Below are 24,801 nucleotides of genomic sequence, written 5' to 3'. Positions count from 1 at the left end.
TGGCAGTTTAGATGCCCTGGGGAATGATGAACAATCTAAACTCTTCTTTAAATGTAACAGCCAGAATTATTTTATTAAAAAATAAACAAGAACCTAACATCCCAGGGAAGTTAGTCTACTTACTGTGAGTCCTCTGAATCCTTTAGGTCCAGGTTCTCCTGGAATTCCTGGGTCACCAACATTACCCTAGTGAATCAGATATAGTAAAATTGAAGTATTGAAACTATTCATGCTAAGAGAGGGAAAAAAGACAGTATCTTAAATAATAATAATAACAATAATTGATATTTATATAATGCTTTAAGGTTTGCAAAGTATGCAGCACATAGTAGGCATTTAATAAATCCTAGTTGGCTGAATAATTGAAACAGATAGTCATTATTCAAACTCTTGGTTTTTTAAAGCTTTACAATAATAACAATAACTCAGTAATCAAGTGAGATGACCAGAATGAATATTGTGATTAAGGTTAAGTACTTCCTGCGTTGGTGTGGGGTAACTCTTCTGGTTGGTTAAAGTTCTCCTTCTGGCATGTGATTTATTGGAGATGACAGTCCCCAAGGCTCCCCAGATGGTCGATTGCTCTCCTTATCACCTAGCCTTCTCTCGGTTTTCACCTTTGGGTAATGAATGACCTCCTCAATGTGATTCTTCAGCATTTGATTCTTTGGAGGCTGAAAACACTTGCTCTGCGGCATGTGGAAAGCTTCTGACATTTACTGATCGTGTTACCCCATGCAAATCGCTTAACCCTCTTGACCTCAGTTTTGTCATCTGTAAAATGAGGATAATAATAGCTCTTGCCTTCCAGAGTGGTTGTGAAGATAAAATGAGATAATGTTTACAAAGCACTTTGCAAACCTTAAGGCATTATAGAAGTGTTAGCCATCATTATAATCCTAATTATCCTTAAATATGGATATTTTTGCCTATTGATATTAACTTTCCACCCCATCCATTTCTGCTGTTCAGTCGCGTGCAACTCTTCATGACCCCATGGACCATAACATTCCACAGGCCCTTCTATGCTCCGCTATCTCCTGAAGTCTGTCCAAGTTCATGTTTGTTGTTCCATGATACCATCTATCTCTGATATCTCTCATGATACCATCTCATCCTCTGCCATCCCCCTTTTCCTTTCTCCTTCAATCTTTCCCAACATCAAGGTGTTTTCCAATGAGTCCTGTTCAACTCATTATGACCCCTTTTTGGGGTTTTCTTGGCAAAGACACTGGAGTGGTTTGCCATTTCCTTCTCCAGCTCGTTTTACAGATGAGGAAACTGAAGCAAACAGGGTTAAGTGACTTGCCCAGAGTCATACAGCTAACTAAGAAGTGTCTGAGGTCAGATTTGAACGCAGGAAGATGAATCTTTCTGACTCCAGGCCCACCACTCTATCCACTGTACCACCTAGATGCCCAAGGATAGATTACTAAAGACCAAAGAAATTCCATGGAGAATTTGTTGAAGGAAAAATTATTTTCTAAATCTTTCACTAAAGTTTTCCTTTGATACCTCATTGTGGCACCAAGGTGGCTCTGGCTTCCAAGGACTATGGTGGTAGCATGGCCATAGACTGCGCGCGTGCGTGCGTGTCTGTGTGTGTGTGTGTGTGTGTGTGTGTGTGTGTATGTGTGTGTATGGGTGTGTTCACCTGTGAAATGTTCATTGCCATCATTCTCCTTCTCCACTGTAGGGAGACCTGAGTTCAGATCCTGCCTGAGAGATTTACTAGCTGAGTGAGCCAAAGAAAGTCACTCCTTTAGCTTCAATTTCCTTATCTGCAAAATAAGGCACATACGTACAAGCGGAAGACCGTGGGCTTTTTTTAGGCTAAGGTCTTTTCTGGGAGAAGTAGATGAGAAGGAAACACATCTCAGGGAAATAGCAAGCAGGCCAATTTTTATCGGCAAAAAGAGTGCATAAAGGGTAGTAATATGAAATAAGACTGGAAAGGTGGGTGGCAAAAGAAAATGTAAATTTAAGAAAACCCTTTCCTACCTAGAAAACAGTGTTCACCACCAGATACCCAGGGCTGTCTTCTGCTCTTTTCCACTATGCACCCAGGAGGAAGTACCTCTGGCCATTTGCCCTTCCCCTCTGCCCTCAAAGCTAATCTTCAGGGGGCAGCTAGGTGGCGCAGTGAATAGAGCACCGCCCTGGAGTCAGGAGGACCTGAGTTCAAATCCGACCTCAGACACTTGACACGTACTAGCTGTGTGACCTTGGGCAAGTCACTTAACCCCAATTGCACTGCCAAAAAGCAAAAAAAAAATGCTAATCTGCCTACACAAGTAGATAAATACATGTTTCCTATTACAGTCATTGCAATTTAAGTGAAGCTCCAGGTACCCGGTTCCCACTGTCTCCTGGGTGTCCTCTTGGGCCCTGTAATTTGTAAAAAAGAAAAAGAATAAACAAGTGTAGGCAGATCATTACTCGGTGCATTTGTACGCGGGTAGCTTTTGATTCACCAAGTGAGAAAAGCTGTAAATCTTTTAGTCGTTACCTTCGCTCCTTTCCTTCCCTGGCGCCCGTAGCCTGGAATGCCCAAGTCTCCCTGTGGACACAGCAGTGAATTTCAGATTTACAGCATTAATTGTTTTTAACATCTCACATGCAGATACACCTGTCCAGGAAAAGGAGACCCTGGCAGGAGTGGTCTTTAGCCAATTAACATGGTGTCAGAAAAGTTTCTTTGGAATAGTCATCCAAGGACCTGCTCAGTCAACTCAAGACCACGTCCATGGTGAAAGGGTTGGAGGAAGTGATGGAGGGGATCATCCAGGATAGCTGGATGGCAGAGCTGCCTCCCTGGAGACTATAGATTTGTTCCAGGAAGCCGCAGCCCAGAGATACCAAAGGAAAGGATACCTCCGGGGAAATTTCTCCCCTCCTAGTCCAGACTTGTTTTTTTTGCCATAATAAAAACTGCTCCAAGTGCAGAGAGAGGAGACTAAGACACCCTGGCAAGCTTTCCAACTTTTCATCCTAAAAACTCAGTATCTCTCCCTCTAATTTTGTCCCATGAGCCAGTCCTGATCACAGATTTAGAGAACTGAATGAGACCTGGGCGACCATTGAGTCCAGCCCATACATGAAAAGAAATGACCACTAGAACATACCCAACAAGGGTCAACCAGCCTCTGCTTGAATGCCTCCAAGGAGGGGAAACCAGCACTCCTCCAGGCAGACCATTGAGACAGCTAACTGTGAGTGCAGCAGGCCTAAAGAAAGACTCACTTTCCTTCCCCAGGCCTGTCCATCTCCTTTCTACCATCCTTTTGGTCTCTGGTTGGATGTGGGAAGAAAAAGCAATCCTTTATTTTCCTCTGAAAAGCAGGTCTAGATATGAGGGTAAGCAACATGACTTGTAGAGGCCCTAAGTAAGGGTTCTGAACCTTTTGTATGTCATGGGCCCCTCTGCCAATCTAGTCAAGCCTATGGAACCCTCCTCAGAAAAATGTGGGTAAATATATCAAATGAAATACATAGGATTGCAGAGGAAATCAATGAGGTTAAAATGTAATTTTCAAAGTATTTTCAAAAATAATTTCACAGACCCCAGGTTAAGAATCCACACCCTAAGAGAACAGTTTTACAACCACTGCCCAAATCCATCTGATGCTCAGAGAACTCAAGGTCCTCAAGAAGCACAGACTCTCTCAGGTAGGCCCCTTCTCCTTCCCGTCTCAGAGTAGAGGATTGTTGACAAGAAAGTAACCCCCAGACTCAAACCTGCATTCCACGTGATCCGGTTGACCCCATGCTTCCTTTATCACCTGGAACTCCAGGTTCTCCCTATGGCATCAAAAGAGGACAATGAGAGTATGATAAACAGCGACCAGGCTTTCAGATGAGGGTTCACCAGAGGCCCTGAGGACAAGTGCTCATGGGCTCTCTTGGTGCAGGGCAAAGGGCTCTCTAGCTAGCACTGGGAGGCCTTGACAAAGGGACTGTCACAGATGGGCCAGAAGGGTTACTCCCTAACACCCTACAGGGTGTATCAGTACCTTGTAACACACAAATATTGCTGTTCTGAGTATTAAAATTTAAAAAAAAACAGGAGGAAAGAGAGAATTTGATAATCCCAGGAGAAGCTTCTTGGAACTCATGCCATTGCTTCAGAAGTAACATGGATTCATGGAAAAGGGAGATCTGGGTGTCTAGTCTCAGCTCAGCCCCTAACCTAAACTTGAATTTCTTCATCTATAAATTGATTCTTTTAATAATTCTGTGAGGTGGGTCCTACTGTCCTCCCTAATTTATGGATGATGAAACTGAGGCTGAGAGGTCACACAACTAGTAAAGATCAACATCGGGATTCAAACCCAGATCTTCCCAAGGGCAGTGGGCTACCATACCATCTTCCAAATATAAAAGGAATAAGACCTACCTTCCTTCCCAAGCTTCCAGGTTTTCCAGGACTCCCTTTAGACCCTGCCAGTCCAGAAGGCCCCTGAAAAGGCAGACAAGATACAGAACATTTGTGAAAAATAAAGCTTTAGAAAAAGCACTAGAAATTCTTCCCTTTATTATGTTTGTATGCTGAGAGAGTACTTACAAGCCTCCTTCAAAAGGAACTATTTCCAGCTAATGAAAAGACCTGATGAGGGAAAATTGCTACCATGGATGGACTTCTGACCCAAAAGGAAGAAAAGGAAGGAGACTGAAGGTAGCAGGAACCTTGGAAGAATGTGACCTTGCCACTGATGAGAAAGAAGGCCTGTGTTCTAATCCTGCCTGTTAGCTAATCAACACATGACATGCTTCTCTCTTTACCCATCTGTAAGGTGGGATCAATTCTCACCCATTTCTAACCCATCTCAATAGGATCTTAGCAAGATAAACCAGCATATGGACAATTAACTCTCAGTCAAATAATGCCCAGGCTAGATGGCGATGGTATGGATAAAGCAAAATACCAAACTCTCTCTGCCTGTGTCTCTGTCTCTCTGTGTCTCTATACATTTATACATATACACACATATGTATGTATGTGTGTATATATATGTATATATGTGTATATATGTATATTCATGTGTATATATAAATATATGTGCATGTATGTGCATACATGTATATACATGTGTGTGTGTATACACACATACATATTCATATATACACACACACATACTTTTTTAAAGCCTCTTCTTCTATGTGGCTTTGGAATGACTGACGTTAAGTAGTAGGATTTTTACAAGTTCTGCTTGGGCTAAGGTTAAACTGGGTTTGTGTTCTCTGAAGGCCTGTAGCCTGGGGCTACCAGGCTGAAGTGGGAAGGGTGTTTAGGGGCAGGGTAGAGGTATCCTATAGAAGAAGCCAAGAGCCTACTTCTGGGAAGGCATGATAATGTGTCATGGAAATGCCTTAGAGCATGTACAGACATTCTGTACCTGGTTCCAGTCCACTCTGTATTAGTGAGGAGCAGGCTTATTGATTACCTGTGTAGTTTAGGACTGGGGTGCTTTCAAAGAGTTGGCTATGGTCAGTCTCTTGGTGTGGGCTCTTGTCTAGACACACTGGCATTGTAGAAGGAGGATGAATTGCTGAGGGCCTCTGGGTAGGGGCAGTGCCTCAGGTGCCTTCTCACCTGGAGTGGGCATGAAACCCACAGTGCATGGTCCTGATCTTGCTTCTCTCTCTGTTCTGCTCACAGATAAAGGAGATTTGGCTACATACAGTCCAGTCAGTTTTGAAAGGTCAGGAGATCTGAAAGGGGAGTCTCCGTTGGGTTTGGTTGGTTCACCAACCAGGTCAGCATTGAGTCTCCAAGGTAAGGAATGACCTTCAGGACCCAGTGCAGTGGGAGCTGGGAGCTGAGACTCAGACTCATCCAGAAGTGATACCACAATTGGACACAAACTCAGTGGGACCAAAGCTGGCTTAAGTCTAAGTCTACTTTCCCCAGAGACAGAATTGGTATAGGGCAGAATGTATCCCCAAGGTATTATAGGGATGTGTCTGTACTTCTGCTGTTGTTATATCTGTGAAGTAAATATCCCTTTGTCAAAGCTAACCATTGTAATTAGTTTAATAGAACTGGAATGTTAATCCCTGGTGGCTAATGATAGGGGTACGTTGGGGGATATACCTGAATGCAGATGGCCTTATGGAAAGGCACTCTAATCCTTCATGGATATCCCTGGCACCCTGAAGGGGAGATGTATGTCCCCCCCCCCCGCCCAGGGAGAATAAGGTTAGGGCCCTTACTACCTAAAAATGGATGACATGTGAAATAAGAGGAAAATCAAATCTTTGTACATCATTGACATAAAGTAAGGCCATCTTGCCTACCTGAGGCCCTTTATTTCCAGGACTTCCTTTTTCTCCCTTCTGTCCAGTGTTTCCACTTTGTCCCTGGTTATGACATTTGACACAAAAAAACACAAAGAATATTTCTTCTTAGCCAGTAAAGTGTGATGGGCAGAAGTGAAAAGCTTATTTTCTTGATTGATTCTTCAGAAAGCACACCCTAACCCCACCACAAAACTCCACCCAGCATTCCTTTTTAAACTGTCCTGACATTGAAAAGCAATGGTCTGGAGTGCCCAATTAAGCATCTCATCCATTCATTTGACAGACACATGTGCAGAGAAATTCAAAGAAAGGAGCCAGAATATAAACCCCAAGCCAATGATGGTCTCTCATTAGGGTATCTGTATCACTGCTGCCTTTCTAGGGCATCTTGATATTCCAAAGGTAAAAACATCCTTAAAGTTTGAATGTTGGGTGGCATCCACAAAGGTAAACCATCTCCTCCATGAAGCATCCCTTGATTTCTCCTCTCCCTCAGTAGTTGTTCTCCCCCTCCTCAGATTATCTTTTATCAATTTATGTCTGCATAGGTATCTCCTGGTTGCATGTGTGAGTTCCTTCAGAACAAAGACTACTTTTTTATCATGGGTACCTGACATAAGTCAATGTGTAATATTTTTTTTTAAAAAGCTGAATTGAAAAAATAAAGTTCAATAAATCCAAGTGAAGACCATGATCAGGGTGGGAAGGTTTCTTGGGCAAAGTTGGCAACAATTAAATCTTAGTTCTAATGCACAGAGACAGAAGATGGGCTCAGTCAACCTTGGAACCTGAAGGGTGTGGAGGAGAGGAGTGTAAAGTGGTAAAGGTAGGTTGATGCTAGGCTTCGAAGGGCTTTAAATTGCAAGGTAAGTGGTTTATATTAGATCTTAGAAGAAATTAGGGAACCACTGAAGGTATTTGGTCAGGACTGTAACTTCAGCAGACCATACCTCACGGAGAGTATTTTGAGCTGTGTAGAAGGTGGGATGAGTAGGAGAGATCTTGGGCTTGGGAGAGCTAGTTATGAGGCTGTATCATAGGCAATGTGTGAGGTGATAATGACCTGATCCCTCGGGGGAGTGCGGATGGTATCCCATAGCTTCCAGGAACAAGGAGGTGATGGGTCTACTATTTTCTGGCCTCACCAGACAACATCTGGAGTAGTATATTCAGTAGTGGGTGCCACAGTTTAAGAAGGACATTGATTAAAACCAGAGGGAATCCAAGGGATGGTGAAAGGCCTTGAGTCCATGACATATGAGCATCATTTGAAGGAGCAGTACAGGTTTAGGCTGGATAAAAGAAGGCTTAGAGTGACATGATAGCTATGTTCCAGTATTTGAAGGACTGTCATGTAGAAGAATTAGACTCATCCAGTTTGGCCAGAGAAAACAGCCAGTCAGTCAAATGCCTACAATGCGCCAGGCACTGTGCTAAGTTCTGGACCATGCACAATGGGCAGAAGTTGCAAAAAGGCCTATTTAGGCTTGATGTGAGGAAAAACATCATAAGAATTAGTTGGAAATGTTCAGAAGTAGAATGGCCTCCCTTAAGAGAAATGGTACGTCTTCCCTCTTTGGAGGTCTTCATGTAGAGGTTGAGTAACCATGTGTCCAGTATGATATAATGGGGATTCCTTTTGGGAATAGGGTGGAATAGATAACAACTGAGCTCCCTTTCACCTCTCAAATACTGTGATGCATGATTCTGCTGTAAGGTAGAAGAGATCTTGGAGGTGGAATCAGCAGGGCCTAGCAATGTAAGAAACATAGAGGATGAAGCAGATGGTCAAATGTGACCTCCAGGTTTCTCATCTGACTGACTTAGAGGGTGGTGGCCCCATTCACAGAAATAAGGAAGCTGGAGGAAGGTTAGGTTTATGCAGGAAGATAATTGGTCCAGTTTTGGACATGTGTGGTTTGAGGCCTTGGAGAAACATCCAGGTGATGATTGCCCATCAGGCAATCAGAAATGCAAGACTGAAACTTGGGGAGAAGATTAGGGTTAAATAATAATCAGATTTAAATATTGGTGATAATTAAACTCAAGAAAGGAGGTGAGATTATCCAGGAAGAAAATTTAGAGGGAGAAAAGAAGGAAAGAAGAAGGAGGAGATATCCACACTGAGGGGATGAGAGGATGATGAGGAATCAGTGAATGATAATGAGAAATAACTTTGTTTGGGGAATAAGGAGAGAGTGGTATCACAGAGTTATGGAATCACAGAGTCTCAAAAGCCATGCATGAACCCAACCTGTGCATGAACAAAAATCACCTCAACAACATATGAGTGGTCATCTAAGTTCTGCTTTGAAGATCACCAGTGATGGGAAACCCACTATCTTCCAAACCAACTTGTTCTACTTTTCTACAATTCTATTCATGAGGAAGATTACATCCATGAAGGAGAGAGAATCGAGGAGGGGAGGGTGGTCAGCAGTTTCAAGTGCTACAGAGAGGCCAAGGAAGATGCTGCTTGGGAAAGGGACATTAGATCTGGCAAATGATTTTTGAGGTCAGAAATGATTTTTGGGGTCAGAAGCCAGAATGAAAGGACACAAGGAAAGAGTGACAAGGAAGAGGTGAGAGTAAGTGCCCAAGTCTTTTTCTATCAGTTTAGTAATAAGGGGTAGGATGATAGCAATACCTTGAGGGAAGGACAGGGTCAGGGGGTGGGTTTTTGTTTGAGTATATAGGAGACATAAACATATTCCTAGGCAATAGAGTAGCAACCAAAACAGAGGGAGAGACTGAACATAAGAAAGCCATTTATGTTATTATGACAACATTTCTTCTCTATCTGTGGTTTTCTTATATGTGACCCTTTCAACATTTTTCCCCAAGGAGATTCTGGCATTCCTAGGGAGGATAGGATTGGATTGGTTGAACAACCTCCAAATGCTTAAATTCCTAATTGAATTAATTTTGAGACCTTTATCTTGTCAACACCTGGGCCTGGAACCCTGGTCAGGAGAAACTGGTCAAATTTGATGACCCACTAAGCATCAAGTTGGGTCTCCTTTTCTACATGAAGGTTCCATGTGGGCTCATCAATGCTACCATTCCTGGAAATGAATTGTCAATCAATTTCCCATCACTCTAGTCACTATTCCCTTTGACATCCCTGCCCTGACCCATTTGGGTGATGAATAAATGCTTTTTCATTCATTCCATTCATTTATTCATTCATTCATTCATCAAGTGACCTAAAATGCGACAGAGGCAAATACAATGGTAGACTAAGGAAAAATCAATCTCATCTCCCTTCCTTATATGTTCATTTTATATACTATTGGTAAGATCATGGATCTAATCCAATTCTCTCTCATTTTACAGCTGAGGGAAACTGAGGCCCGGAGACATTGGATAACTCAGCCAGGATCACATAGCTCATAAGTGGCAAGGCCATGATTTGGACCAGATCTAGAACATTTTCCACTATAGAGAAAGTAGGTTTCTAGGAATATCAAAAGAATGGACTGACATTTTTCATTTTGTCTTAAAACCAATACATGCAGAAATGCCATCAATCAATAAGCATTTATTACTTTATTCAGGAATGTGCTCAGAATATTCAACTGTACCTCAGTTCCTCTTAATCCTTCAGGTCCATCTTCACCCTTTGGGCCAATGTTTCCCCTTTGGCCCTGTGTGATGAATGTTCAGCATTAAGGCTTTCCCCAAAGCAGGATGCTAATAACAACAAACACGCACACTGATGTAGCCCTTTGTGGTTTCTAAACCATTTCCCTGACAACCCTATGAGGCAGTTAGTACTCCTCCATTTTACAGCTGAGGCCCAGAGGACTCAGGTGACTTGCTCAGAGTCAAAGCAGTAAGTGTCAGAGGTGCAATTTGCCCTGATATGTAAGTTCTTTCTCCTGGGCCACACTGTCTTTATCTCTCTACTTAATTTTTTTCAGTGGTGTTTCAGAAGATTTGCCCAATTCAAACATAGCTTGCTGTGTTCATATTACTGATATACTGATACTGAGGAGCTAGTCTAACTCCATGGGGCTCAGGCTGAAATTCCCTCTTTTCTTTTTTAGCACCAAGAAATTCGGTGTCCTGGACTTCACCTCCCCCTGTCATTCTGTTGATGAATTTCTCCCTCTTATTTCCCATTCAAAAGATCCATTTTTAAAAAAATCCCATTCTAGCATATTTACATGCAGCCAGATTCTGCCTATAAATCCAGTTGGCTTCACTCTAAATGGGCCCTGCCCGAATACTCCCACCTGGGCAGACAGGAGACTGGCAGATTGCTACCAGTGCATGGAACTGTAAAAAGAGGTAAGTGGCTGAGTCAGAGAAGCAACCATTTTAGAGCAGAAGGAAGGCACCTTACAGATTAACTGTTTATTGGATCACGGCTTTAGAGTTGGAAGAGACCTCAGGGGCCATCTAAACCAGAAGACCTTGACCTCTTTTGTGTCACATACCCCTCTGAGAATTTCCTCCTAGAGTAGACCCTCCCCTCTTCCTAACTTCCCTGTTACTGTTGAGGGTACCCAGAACGGCAGCCTCGGGGTCATCCTCAAGTCCTCCCTTTTTCTCACCCCGCTATCTGATCAGCTCTCAAGTCCTCTTGTTTCTGCCTTTATAGCATGTCTCATGTAGGTCCAGTCTCTCCTCCAACACTGGCACCACTCTAGAGCAAGCTCTCATTATCTTATCCCTGAATGGTCCCAATAGTCTGCTGCTTGGTCTTGCTGCCTCAACTCTCTCCCTATTCCAATCCTGCCTTTGCCAGACTGACTGTCAAAGTGATCTTCCTAATGCCTCCCCTTGAGATACTCCAGTCTCCCTGCTGCCTTACGCAAGGCACTCTCATGACTATGAACGCTTTCACTGCTTCTTCCCCCTCCCTGGAATTTTCTCTCCCCTCATCTCTGCTTCCTGACTTCTTTCTAATCTCAGCTGAAGCCCCATTTTCTGCACGAAGTCCTTCTGAATCATAGTGCCTTCCTTCTGAAATTATTTTGAGTAGTTAGGTGACTTTCCTAAGACCTCATACATAGCAGAGCTGAGATTTGAACCTGTGTCCTTTGGCTCTAAATACAGTGAACCACATTGTCTCTCACAAGATCCACCCATAAATTCAGATCAGCTCATGCCCTACACCACCTGCATTCTGGAAGGCTCTTTCCTCATATGTGCAATAAAGGGGAAGTGATGCACAACGTGTACCTTTGGTCCATGGATCCCTCTTCGGCCTGGTGGGCCCTGAAACAGAAAAGACAATGAAAATGTCCCTTTAAAATGAATCCGAAATCTCTGGTGCTCGAAAACTTGCCTGATTGACACACACAAGGAACATGCCCTGAAAGATGTTGCCCTGAGGTGCTTTTTCTGTAAGCATTTCCACACCAGGCACTTAATTACGTGCTAATATTTGGGGGATTGATTGCAAACCAATCTAAAAGTCATTACAGATCCAGACAGCATCTAACAGCCACTGCCAATTATCTGGGACGCTGCTCTCTAGGAAACAAATGACCATGGGGCTCAGGTTCTCCCCTCCTGTCTCAGAAGAGAGCCATGGGGCTCTCTCAGCTCACTGGGCTACTCAGGGGCATCAGCTCTAACTCAGAATGACTTGCGTTCCAAGGCTCTCCCCTGCTCCTGGTCACCTGGTCCCCAGTTCCACTGGGGCTTTTTCTCAGCCTGCTGCTATGCTTTGGAAATTGCTGATGGAGAAAGGCAAATCATGCTTTGGCACAAAAGCCTCCACCATTTTCATCAGAGAGCAAAGGTTCAGTCAATTCTTCATTCCAGGGAGTTTCTCCCCTGTTTCTGTCTTAGGAGCGGAGTTAAAGGGCTGAGCAGATATAATGGCTCAGCATCGCCATCTGGTGGCCATTTTGACTTTTCCAGTTTGACTTGTCAATCATAAAATGACCAAATTGGAAAAAAAAATCCAGATCCTCTTGTCCCTGGAAATATTTCAAGTGTAATTATTGAATTTCAGAGCCAAAAGGGGACTTTAAGAAAAAATTGAACAGGATGAGAAATAGGTGAAGGATATGAGATCTGCAGGAATAGAGAGTATTATGGCAAAGCACCTCTAGGAGATGAGGCAACGTCTATGCCTTATCAGTCATTTACACCTTAGTATAAATGAGCCTAGCTTATGCTGCCTTGGACACAGGCATTAGCAAGGGAGAAACAGTATGGCATAGGAGGAAGGAAGAATGGGTGAAGAAAGGGGAGGCTAAAGGCCCAACTTCATGATTCTGTCCAGGATCCTCTCTGCATGTCTGTGAAGAAAGCAAAAACAGGAGGATTTGTTTCTCTAAGGTCCAGGGTCCTCCTAAATTGAGTACCCACTACTGTGTCCAGTCGTACCATTAATTATATCTAAATTGACATGTCTATGTTGCCATCTAAAGTGACATTTGGTCATTCAACGCAGTACTCATGACGACAATAGTGTTTTGGTTTATGTCAGTGATTTTATAAACTTTTATAAACTCTTCCCACTTTTGTCCCTCTGATTTGCCTGCCTTACATGATTCACACACCAAAATAGAGAAAAATAAAACCAACGACAGCAATGATAAATGGCATACAGTGTTTTAAAGTTTGAAAAAACACTTTATACGCATTATCTCATTGGAGCATCACATCAAGCCCGTGTGGCATGTACTCCAAGTATTATTATCATGCCCCTTTTATAGACTAGGAACTTCAGGCTGAGAGGCTGTGTGAATGCAGGAGTACAAAAGGATTCATTAAATGTTTACTATTTGCCAAGCACTTGGCTACATGCTGGAGATGTGCGTAGAAAGTAATAGCTAATACTAATATGAAGCTGACATTTATACAGTGCTTATTAAGTGCCAAGCACTGTGCTAAAGGCTTTATAAATAGATCTCATTTAATCTTCACAATGACCCTAAGAGGTAGGTGCTGTTATTATCCCCATTTTACAGATGGGGAAACTGAGGCAAACAAGAGGTTAAGTAACTTGCCTAGGGATACCCAGAAAGTGCTTGAGGCTGGATTTGAACTCGGGTCTTCCTATCTATTGTACCCTCTAGCAAGCTAGTTCCTACTCTAAAAAAAACTTATATTCTACTGAGTAAGATAATACATAAAAAAGTTCAGCTTCAGGTTATATGGAAAAGCCCACAAGCTGTAAGGGTCCAATGACAGGGCAGGTGGTAAGTTCCAGAGGCCCTTAGGTGACTTACCTAGAGTCATACTTCTTTCTAGTATGAGCAATGATAGAACTTAGCTCTTTATAATTCCAAGTCTGGTGCTCTATTACTAAAAAATAAACCAAGGCATCATAGATTTCTAGGTGGAAGGCTAGAAAGTCTGAGGTTCAGAGAGATTAAGTGACTCGCCTTAAGTCACACATCTAAGTAAATGTCAGAGCTGGAATTTGAATCTAGGTCTGGAATCTAGGTCTAGGTCTGCACATTTAGAAGTCTTTCTATGACAACACCATCAGTCATTCTAAAGGAGGAAGCAGAGAGCTCTTCTCTTAGAACCTAAAAGATATGAGGCTAACGAGGAGGGATGAGAATGAAATGAGGTGATCAGGCCATAGATAATCAGAGCAAAAGACAAGAGGGGCACCGTGGGGATGTAGAAAAAGAGCCAGCTGTACTAACTCCTATCCCTTGACGTAGCCTCTGAAAAATTCTGCTGGAAGGGACACAATTAATGACTTTGATAACCTCTGAATTGGTTCAAATGAAAACATTTTGTCTTCTTAAGCCAACAGATATCCATACACGTTAAAATCTTCACTAAATGAGGATTCTTTGCTTCCTCTTTTCTCCCATCCCCACTTCCCCTAACAATTTCTGTTTCCTCTTATTAAATTTACATTCTTCCTGTACAACACAGGGCAAAGATTCAAAGATATTTCACCAGAAGCAGGAGAGAAGCCTCACTAAGACGATTACATGGTTTTTTTCTCTTGACAATTATGATTTGAGATAAACATGGTCGATAGGAACTTAACCAGATTTCTGCACAATTTATTCCTGTTCATTTCCCTCTGGAATAGGGCGTCCAGCAGAGCCACTAAGAAAGGGTGCCAAAATTTGTCATTGACAACCAAGCCAAGTAGCTTCATTCCCTCCCTTGAACCAAAGCGCCAAGCCAAAGATAGGAGCCTTTGCCCATCCCCTGGATGTTGCTAATGAAGAACATATGATTTTCCCCTTTCACAATCTCTGCACTTCAAACAAATAAGGTCATCTCTCAACCCTGTTATTCTCTCTTAAAACACACACACACACACACACACACACACACACACACACACACACACAATCCTAATCTTCCTTCCCCAACCCCATCTCGTGCTAGGTTTACTATTAAGTAAGACACAGCAGGATTACATAGGGCTATTTATCACTGTCACCAACTTGTTCTGATCCTTTCAAATCTTCCTTGATTTGTTTTTTCCATCTGCCAAATGGTGGGGGGCGGAGAAGGAAGTGGGTAGATAAAGAGGAGTAGAAACTTTTCCTCATTTTGCAGGAATTTTGTGAACTTAAAAAATTCAAAGTACATCTGGCCAGCACAGAAGGAACTTTTAGAAAACCTAAATTTATTCCAAATCTCTTCAGATTTACCCAGCAACATCTTTCCTAGATGCTAGAAACTATGTTTTGGATCATGGATCCCCTAACGCTCCATTTTGGATTAAGCTATAACAGGTATGCCAAGACAGGGAAGTATAGAATGTGCCCCTCTTACTGTATTTCCTCTTGAGTTGGGCTCGCCATCTATGCCTTTCTGCCCTCTTCGACCCTAGAAATGAAATAATGGTATTCAGAATAACATTCTCAGGTGCTTCAGAATCAATCCCGCTTTCCCCAACTTCAAAGCCTGCCATTCTAGAATTCTTCTGTGTATTGCATCTACCAAGTATCCAACAAGATCATAGAATCATAGATTTAGAGAAGGAAGGAACTTCAGAAACTAACAAGGCCAACCCTCTCATGTATAGATATCTAGCCTGGGGCCTAAAGAGATGAAATGACTTCTTCAAGGTCACACAGGGACTAAGGCAGGGTTCGAACCCAGGTCCTCTGACTTCGGAGCTTTCCAAAGAATCCTTAAAACATAGTCTCCGTGGCCTCTTATAGACTATGCTGGCTGGAAACTTAATAGTTTCTTCTCCAAGTGTTTATTCTGAATTTAAGGAAATCAGAAACATTAATAATAATAGCTACCATTTAAATAGCACTTTAAGCACTTTAACTTTTAAGCTTTGCAATGTACTTTACATATATTAGTACATATACACAGAGAAACAAAACATTAATAAATATAAACAAATATGTAAATAGAATAATATATACATGTAATGTATTGCATATATTAAATAGCACTTTATGTATACAGTTCTCCCTTCCACATCATGACTTTCCTCATCATGGTTTTGATACATGGCGGGTCGACATAAGAAATTAAATGGGAGCTTTTGGAGAGTTTTGCAGGAGCGGCAGATGACACAGGAAGGCCAGCAGAGGACACCAACCCTGTGACCAAATACTTAACCCAGATTTTACAATAAAGAATTGTAAATACCCCCTAAAAGAAAAAGAAAACAATTCAGACTTCTCTGTACAAAGGGAGGGCTGAAAAAGCTTATGTGGATTTTCCAGACGGCGGGGGCACTGCTCCCTTAACCACCACGATGTGGCAGGGAAACCGTATTATCTCAACTGAGCCTTACAACGACCCTATGCTTTGGGGCTGTTATCATTCCAATTTTATAGATGAGGAAACTGAGAATGGGAGATGAAGTAAGGCAAGTCAGATTTTGAACTCAGGTCTTCCTGACTCCTAAGACCAGTGGCTCTATTCACCATACCATCATAATATGAATTTACAAAAGATAAATAGAGAGGTATTGCTTAATAGATTTCCTTTAAATAGTCAACCCCACAGGGGAAGTTAAATTTAACTTGATTTCTAAAGAAAGGTTCACCTACAGCTTTTCAGGATGATTTTTGTGTTTCTATAAAGACAGACACATGTATTCATTTCTGTTCAAGTCATTACATAAATTTCAATCCAAATGAATCATTGTAGGAAAAGTACAATCTGTAATATTACTTGTCTTCCTTGCTCTCCTTTGGATCCCTTAGATCCTCTGAAGAAATTGTCATTTCCAGGTTCACCCTAAGGAAAGATGAGAGCAGAGATAGAAATAGCATGAATTCTTCAGGACTTTGCCCCGATGCCCACATGGGGGAAGAAGCTTGTGTTTCCTCTCCTATCCCTCCACCCCATGGAGTGCTAGATTGGCCCATTTCCTTTCCTAGATCCTGGGCTGCCTTTTCTTAGTGTCTCCACTTGCCATTCCTTAGGGGCCTATGACCAACATGGCCCTTTCCTGTAAAGGCAGTTGTCACCTCTCCTACTCAGCATAAACTCAGCTCTACCCCTCCCTTGTCCCCATCTTCTTTTGCCTTCCCTCCATTGTGCCTTCTGGAACGCTCTCCTATTGTTGACAAAATCCCCTTCACCATGGTCATCCCTTCCTATGCCTTCCATCTTCTGATGCTCCCTGAAAACTAGCTTCTTTGTAAGGCACCACACGCCTTGGCACTGTCTCTATGGGTGGTTGCTCCTTTTCTATGCCACCGGGAGAAAGAATTGGTCATGGCCACTTGCTGACACCATCACCCTGCAATCATCTTTCTGCTCCTTTAAAGATGGTGCCACCCTGTCTAGATACTTGGTGCTATCATCAGTGGACCTCCAGCTCACTCTTCCTCTTTGCTGACAAGTTCAGTAACTGACTCACTGTCTTCTCTACCCCAACCCCTGTCCTCTTCAAACACCTTGGCCTTCCAGTTCCTCAACCTCCTGTACTTCCTTGGTCTTTGTCTCCATCACATCCCCACCTAACATAGGTGTGGCCATACCTAAGACCATCTCCCTCCTGATAAAACTAAAATGTCCCAGGTACTAGAATTCCTAGTTATAATTCTGGATAAAGTAAGTTTAAGACCAAGTTTACTCATGTTTTCCCCAATAAAAATAAACCCAATAGTCATTACTGAGCAATACATGGGAAGAAAAGTATATGATCTTCTAAACTCTCAGGCTAAGAAAACACACTAAAGAAAAATATATCTCTTAAGAGGAAGAGATTCTTCCTACAAGGTTATAAGGTTTCTCTGAAGCAAGGGAACACCCTCTGGTAACAAATTCTCAAAGGCCCATTTCCTCCCAGGACTGACTTAAGCCCAGCCAGTCTTGACAGAGAAAGGAAAGGATCCATATCCTGATTTCCCAGTATCCACAGCATGACCAATGATGCTTTTATCACAGACAATGGTATCATTTCAATGTAATGGGTTTCCAGGTCTGACATGCTAATCGCCATCCCATAGCAGATCTTGAAAAAGACACTATTTCTATTAGAGTCTCTAAGTCTTAACTGGGCTCTTTCCAAAGTTCATTTATCAATATGGCAGCATGATCCATATTGAGTATTGAAATGGAATGAGAGTCCCAACTGTACAATACAGAGCCAACATAGCCCCTGAAACTTACAGGATCTCCTGGAAATCCCTTTCCACCATGGACACCAGGGATGCCTCTGGGACCCAGACTTCCCTGCAAACAAGAAAGTTCTAAGTGAGAATATGGGTCACTTTTAGGACAACATATAGCACATCCTTTTACAGTAAGTTTTGCCCTAAAGACATTAAATGCCAGCAAATCCTATGTGAAAAGGAGAACTAGCTTTCCAAGTCACCAACACCTCAATTATTCCATCGTGTATGAAGTGCCTACTATGTGCCAGGCACTATGCTAAGCATTAGAACCCAGTTCCATGAGGCTTTAACAGTCCATGGTAAATTCTCAGGGTCAGTTTGCCTGGCAGTTGAGAAATTTGACTTAATTTCCAGCATCACAATAGGGAGAAATTAAAATGGAAAAACTACAAGGTGAAAAAACGTTCATGAGGAGGGTAACATTTGCTGAGGCAGATGTCTTTTGTACCTTACCTTGACATGAGATTTGCTTGTTCTTTTAACAAATATTTTTAAAACCCTGTTAAATACAATGCATTGTAGGGAAGCTAAGGAAGCTTCATCTTGCATCTTGCCATTTCCCTGTAGGTCATCTATAGTTTGATTCTTCTGTGATTATGGTATTATCTGATTGGCAACTATGGTGAGCTTACTTCAATACGTTTGCGATCTTACAGATGGTGCAGCTTACAATTAATTGATACCTCCTCCTGGTTCATGACTCTTATTCATATCCTCCTTCTTTAAATCCTCTGTATGTGGTCCACCCAATATGCTGAGCAATGGGTGGATCTCCCTCCTAGTTACATTACAGGATTCTCGATAGAGAATATGAGCTGTCCACCTTTCATTTCCCACTCTTCCATGTGACTATCCCACTTCCTTTTTAGGTTCTATATCTCCTTGATAGCCTTTATATTGATTTTGGTCTATAATTCTTTATTGCTAATATCATATAGCCTATTATGACCGCATTGTATCTTTCCATTGCCTTTATCCCTCAAACAAAGCTTTATTTAAAGAAAACATTATTAAAAAATTTTAGTGATTCTAAGTGACTGCAGATTGTGGAATACCAAAATCTCCACAGGGTTGTGGACCCCTCATCAGGAGATTATTGATTTTCAAAAGAGGAGTTTTTGTTAAAAGGAGAAGCTTGGAATCATTGAAAGCACTACTTAATTTAGCCGAAGATCTAGCCCATCTTCTCCTCAATGTCCATCTGCAATGACTATCCAAGACATATGTACCAACGGTCTAACTGAACAGACTACCCTCAAAACAACATATAATCTGGATAATATTCACTCTGCATTTACTTAGTTTTTTTCCTAGGGTGGATTGCTGGGTGGATCTCTTTAGGGGGACCATGGATCTCATTGAACAGGTCAAATCCTGTTCCAGGGATTGATATAAACATCATGAAGCCATCTACAAAAAGGGGCATCTGGAGAATCTTGCCATTTGTAGGGACTTACTCTTCTCTAGGCATCTTTGGTGAACATGTGGCTCCCTGTTTTATGCCTTATTTGAAGTCAATATTTAAAGAATAATTGAATGAGGTCATCTCTATAATTGCACTTACAATCATGGATTATCTTAACATATATGGGAAGCACATTGTCATAAGAGAGACTTTAAGACTGTATGTTGCTCTACCAAGTCAAAGGTTCATAATAAATAAATTATAATAAATATAGAGGAACTTTATATTTTTTATACTTCTCAAATGTGTGACTATGCAAATTTGGTCTGCTACAGAAAATCATCCATAGAGCCTGCCTATTCCCTTCTCATATTTTTGTTAAGGGTATCCTTACTTTCTGCACAGACCATTCTCATAAAATCCTTATAGAAACCAGAAAGTAGAATAGGGTTAGGCAGCTGCCAATATCTCCCACACCTCCTTTTGGGGGAAAGTAATAGTATCTTCTATAATCTTTGCCATTCATTTGGAATCTTCTTCTCTCTGAGAGATATTACAAGTTGATCTCCAAGTGTCTTTAAAATTCTGCCACTATCCAGACTGATTTCTTCTGTAAGTGTGTGGTCTGGCCGAGTCATTTTCTCAATTTCACCTTAAGTGCCTTACATGGTATATTGGGTACTGAAGTGGTGGAATGCAAATATGGCAACTTCTACCACCATGAATGATGAAATTAGATGATCATAAATGCAGTGGGTCCATTCCATTTGGTGTCTATTATCTTCCCAACAATTTCTTCTATAAATGCTTTTAGGATGAATGGATGTGTGTCACAAGCCAAGCTTTATTCAAATTTATCTTTTTGTCCCCTGATTTTTTATTTCTTATAAAGGGATATTGGTGGTAATCTTCCAACTGTGAGGCATGAAAGGACTGTAGACACACACATCAAATACCACTGAGTTCTCTGGATACTTCTGTCTTAAGTATTCTCATCCCACTTTGGAGCTAAGTGTCATACTTTAAAGCCACCAGAAGAAACACATTCATTGTTTTGTCATAGTGATAATCACCTTGCCATAAACATTTAAGGATTCCCATGCATTGTAAATAAATATATGCATATCAGTAAGTAATAACTGATATTTCTATAGCACTTTCAAGTTTCGAAGTGCTTTCTATACATTATCTCATTTGAGCCTCACAACATTAAAACAAACAAACAGCTGGAACTGTGATTGCCCAATGAAGAAACCTCCTCTGCCAGTGGAGAGGGGTACCTGTCCTGCATAGAGTGTCTGGGACACTGAGAGGTTCAATGTGAGCATATGACTGAGGCAGGACAAGAACCTGGGTCTTGTGCCTCAAGGCTTGCTCTGGGTCCACTATACCATATTGCCTCTCACTACAGATGATAATACCCTCATTTTGAGGATGAGGATTGTGAGGCACAGATGTTACATGACTTTCCCTTGGTCACACAGCTAGTAAGGCTAAGGGGCGGCATTTGAATCTGGTCTTCCTGACTCTGAGTCCAGTGTTCTATCCATGACAGTGCCCTGACTTCTTGTAGGTGTTAGCAAACCTTACCCGGGATCCTGGGTCACCTTTCTCCCCCTTCTTCCCTGGAGTTCCATGGAAGCCCTGAAAACAGAAAAGAAAGGGAAATGTGTTTTTTCTTCTTTTTATGTTGCCAAGTTAATGCTAAAGAGCTGGGCTCATTGCCTGAAGTCTCATCTCTGTGGAGACTGATCATGCTTTGATACTCAACACCTCCTCTGCTACCTCTCTCTTCTGACTGGAAGCCTGGAGAATGAATGCCTCCCCAAACCTCCCTTTACAGAGGGCTCAGAATTTTCCAGTTAACTTCATTTCCCATCAGTTGCTCTTCCTCCTTTTACCTCCATGACTATCCCCATCGCCAGTCTCTGGCAGCACCCTCCTCCTTTCAGCTTCTTTTTGTGTATTGTCTGCCCCTTTTCAATTGTAAGCTCCTTCTTGGGAAATAGTCCAACCATACTAGAGAACAATTTGCAATTATGCCCAAAAGGCTATAAAACTGCATACCCTTTGACCCAGAAATACCACTACTAGGTCTGTGTCCCAAAGAGATCAAAGAAAAAGGAAAAGGACCTATTTGTACAAAAATATCAATAGCAGCTCTTTTGTGGTGGCAAAGAATTGGAAATCAAGGAGATACTCATCAACTTGGGAATGGCTGAACAAGCTACAGTATCTGATTCTGATGGGATACTACCATTGTGCTATAAGAAATGACAAATGAGATTGTTTCAGAAAAACGTGGGAAGACTTACATGAATTGGTGCAAAGTGAAGTGAGCAGAACCAGAACATTGTACACAGTGACAAAAATATTGTATGATCATTAATTGAGTGAGTTAGCTATTCTGATCATGACAACCATCCAAGACAATTCCAAAGGACCCATCATGAAAAATGCTGTCCACTTCCAGAGAGAAAATGATAAACTATGAATGCAGATTGAAGTATACTTTTGCAACTTTATTTTTCTCCCTTTTTTGGTCTATGTTTTCTTTTGTAACATGGAAATATGTTTTGCATGACTTCACATGTATAAGCAATATCAAGCTGTTTGCTTTCTCAAAGAAGGGGGTAGGGATGGGAGAAAGGGAGAGAATTTGGAACTCAAAATTTTAAAATATGAATGTTAAAAATTCATTTATATGTAAAATTGGTAAATATTTAACAAAATAAATTGAAATATTTTGAAAAAAAAGACTATAAGTTCCTTGAGGGTAGGGACTATCTTTTTCATTATTTCTACATTCAGCACTTAGTACAGTGCCTGACACATAGTAGGCTCTTATTGATTGTTGTTGACTATTGACTATTGGATGAAGGGGAAAATTACCTCTTCTCCATTTATCCCATCAATTCCGTAATCTCCTTCTTCTCCCTAATAGATCAAAAAAGAAACAAGAAGTAAATGTCAGAAGTCATTCTCTCTACATTCTTTAAGAAAGTGTGGTCTGTGACCATGATTGATAGAACATTCTTGAGAACAAATATACAAACAAAAGAATCAAATTTAGAAGGGAAATTTCACCATACCTCAAATCCATTCATTCCTCTGACTCCCTGAAAGAGATTAAACATTAGTCATTTACAGATACAGATGGAAAATAGAGAGGCAAAGGATTTTAGAACCCACTCATTTTATAGATCGCAAAACTGAGCCCTAAAATAGATGATGTTGCTAAACTAAGATGTCTTAGAGTTTTATAGATTCTATTATTCTGTAGAGACCCTAAGAGGGATATTGACTTGAATAAGAGTCAAGAGGAAGATGGACTGTGATGAAGACAGAGGAGGAGGGAGAGGGAGGGAGAGAGAGGGAGGAGAAGGGAGAAGGAGAGGGAAAGAAAGAGGAAAAGGGAGGAGAGGGAGAGAGATGGGGGAGGGAAGGAGGGAAGGGGAGAGGGAAAGAAGGAGAGAGGGAGAGATTTAAACAATATTTCCAACAGATTCTTACCTTAAGGCCCTTGTCACCCTGACATCCCTGAGCACCTCTTTCTCCATCTGGCCCACTGTTTCCTCTTGTCCCCTGAGAAAAGAAACCAAAAACACTTAGACAAATCCCATCCATTAAAATGAAGCTGGGCTACTACTACAAACCTGACTTTTAGAAGAATTAATAAGGCCTTGGAGAGCCCCCCATAGGGAGTAGATGCACAGGCAGACAAAGCTACTTGTAAAGCTAGTGCAGAAAGTCTCCCCAACACCCCCAACCTCTGCTCTGTAAATGACATTCTCCAGTGATAGGGATGGGGCCGAATCTGTGATTTCAGTGGTTTGGGGAACTCCCAGGTGCATTTTCCCACCCTCTACCAGGGTAGGCCAAGACCTTCTCCACAACTTGTAATGTTGAAGAGTTGGGTTGAGCACTGAGTGGTTAAGTGATTATTAGTCCAGGGTCACACAACCAGTGTGTGTGAGAGGTAGAATCTGAACCCAGGTCATCTTGACTTCAAAGCTGGCTCTCTATCCACCACCCCATGCTGCTTCAGAAATACCACCAAAGAATGCAAATGGATGCTTGGGCACTTCCCATGAAACTTATGCTGTTGCCCGAGATCTAGAAGCTATTTCATCTTGTGCCCACCCTCCCAGGGCTCTCCAGGAGCTATTGGGCAGCACTTGCCAGGAATGGTCGGTCATATTGAGCCAACGGAGAGATCATGGCTAATACAAGAATCTGGTCCACATGGGGGCCCTTCGTGCAACAGAGATTGCTAATTGAGAATGATTTAATAATAGGGACCATGGAAAGGACTTCCATCTGGGGAGCTTTCAGATGAAGTAAGGGCAACCTCAGAGAATGTGGGGTTGGGGCTGTACACATTCTCCCTCACCCCAACTCTATCCTTCTTCCTCCCATGAAAATATATTTATATAGGTGAAATTGGGTTAAAATGAACACCAAGGAGAGCCCAAAGGGGCTAAGGCACAAATGGGTAGAATACAACTTTGCAAGCAGAAGGGCACAGTGGTGCCATAACTGTCAGAAACCTTGGGATACCATGAGGCTAGTGCTGGGGGAGGAAGCCTGAGCCAAGTAGGAGCTCCAGGCCACCCAGTGATCAGATGGAAGCCAGCTGGCTTTGCCACAGGTGTTCACCCCATAGACCCTGTTGGAAGGCCGAAGTCCTTCCTATAAGAGAAGCAATCCATGAGGAGCCATAATGACTCACAGGTTCTCCGTCTTCTCCTCTGTGTCCTTGGCTGCCCTTCTGACCCCAAAATCCCTGTGGAAGAAGAAAAGAGAATAGCACATAAGTCATCATCATTGAGCTGAGCCCATGAAATCATTAGGAGTTTGAGTCAAATTCCTTGTTCTAGCTTCCTCCCTGTGCTAGGCCTGAGGCAGGGACTAGTCAGCAGATCCCCCTTTTAGAAGATGAAATCTTTGAGCTCATCTATGATTGTCATTCCTGTATAGGACTGAGCATGAAGGGAAAGGACATGCATGAGGTACATTTCACACCTACAAGCAACGTAGAAATGCTGGCTGTTACTTAGGTCAGACAACTGCCCAGTGACATCAAGTGACTGGCCAATGTCCACAGAGGCAGCAAGTGGAAAAGTCATTAGTTAAACTGAGGCTCCTGGACTTGTCAAAAAAATCCATAAGGAGCGGGGTCTCCCTGAAGGGCTCTGTTGGTCTGCATAGCCTTTTGGCAGTTGTAGGCTCTGCATGGAGTCACCAAGACATTGGAGGTCTCTGATGAGTCTTGGCCTCAGACAGAATGCTCTGAGACTCCATTTCTACCTGAAAATCACAACCAGTCATAACAACTACAGCAGAAGTCAATTGTGCCCCACAGGACTCTTGGTACATCATCCACACGGAAAGAGAGCAGCGGAGAAAAGCAACCGGCAGGCAGGATTGAGACCAAAATCAAAATTCCAGAAGCACCTTTGAGCCTCTTGATCCTGGTGATCCTGGTGCCCCTGGAGCCCCTGAACACTTGCAAAGGGCACAGCAGCAATGTCTTTCTGCGATATTGTCCTA

General features: G+C 42.2%; 1 protein-coding gene across 1 annotated transcript in view; it reads right to left on the bottom strand.

Annotated features, from left to right (window-relative positions):
* COL6A5 (collagen type VI alpha 5 chain) overlaps positions 1-24,801 on the bottom strand; it is an 85,988-nt gene that overhangs the window by 41,045 nt on the left and 20,142 nt on the right. The window contains exons 11-26 of the mRNA XM_036760491.1: positions 24,706-24,798; positions 23,981-24,034; positions 22,762-22,833; positions 22,141-22,185; positions 20,839-20,892; positions 17,839-17,901; positions 16,390-16,455; positions 15,022-15,075; positions 11,491-11,526; positions 9,885-9,947; positions 6,298-6,360; positions 4,397-4,459; positions 3,739-3,801; positions 2,510-2,560; positions 2,353-2,388; positions 124-186 (exon numbers count right to left, since the gene is read on the bottom strand). Of these exons, the coding sequence (XP_036616386.1) occupies positions 124-186; positions 2,353-2,388; positions 2,510-2,560; positions 3,739-3,801; positions 4,397-4,459; positions 6,298-6,360; positions 9,885-9,947; positions 11,491-11,526; positions 15,022-15,075; positions 16,390-16,455; positions 17,839-17,901; positions 20,839-20,892; positions 22,141-22,185; positions 22,762-22,833; positions 23,981-24,034; positions 24,706-24,798 (939 nt within the window). The remainder of the gene's footprint in view (positions 1-123; positions 187-2,352; positions 2,389-2,509; positions 2,561-3,738; positions 3,802-4,396; positions 4,460-6,297; positions 6,361-9,884; positions 9,948-11,490; positions 11,527-15,021; positions 15,076-16,389; positions 16,456-17,838; positions 17,902-20,838; positions 20,893-22,140; positions 22,186-22,761; positions 22,834-23,980; positions 24,035-24,705; positions 24,799-24,801) is intronic.

Source organism: Trichosurus vulpecula, chromosome 5 (assembly GCF_011100635.1).
Source record: "Trichosurus vulpecula isolate mTriVul1 chromosome 5, mTriVul1.pri, whole genome shotgun sequence".
NCBI classification, from domain to species: Eukaryota; Metazoa; Chordata; class Mammalia; order Diprotodontia; family Phalangeridae; genus Trichosurus; species Trichosurus vulpecula.
Note: the sequence above shows the minus strand (reverse complement) of the source record. Positions and strands in the feature narration are given on the sequence as shown.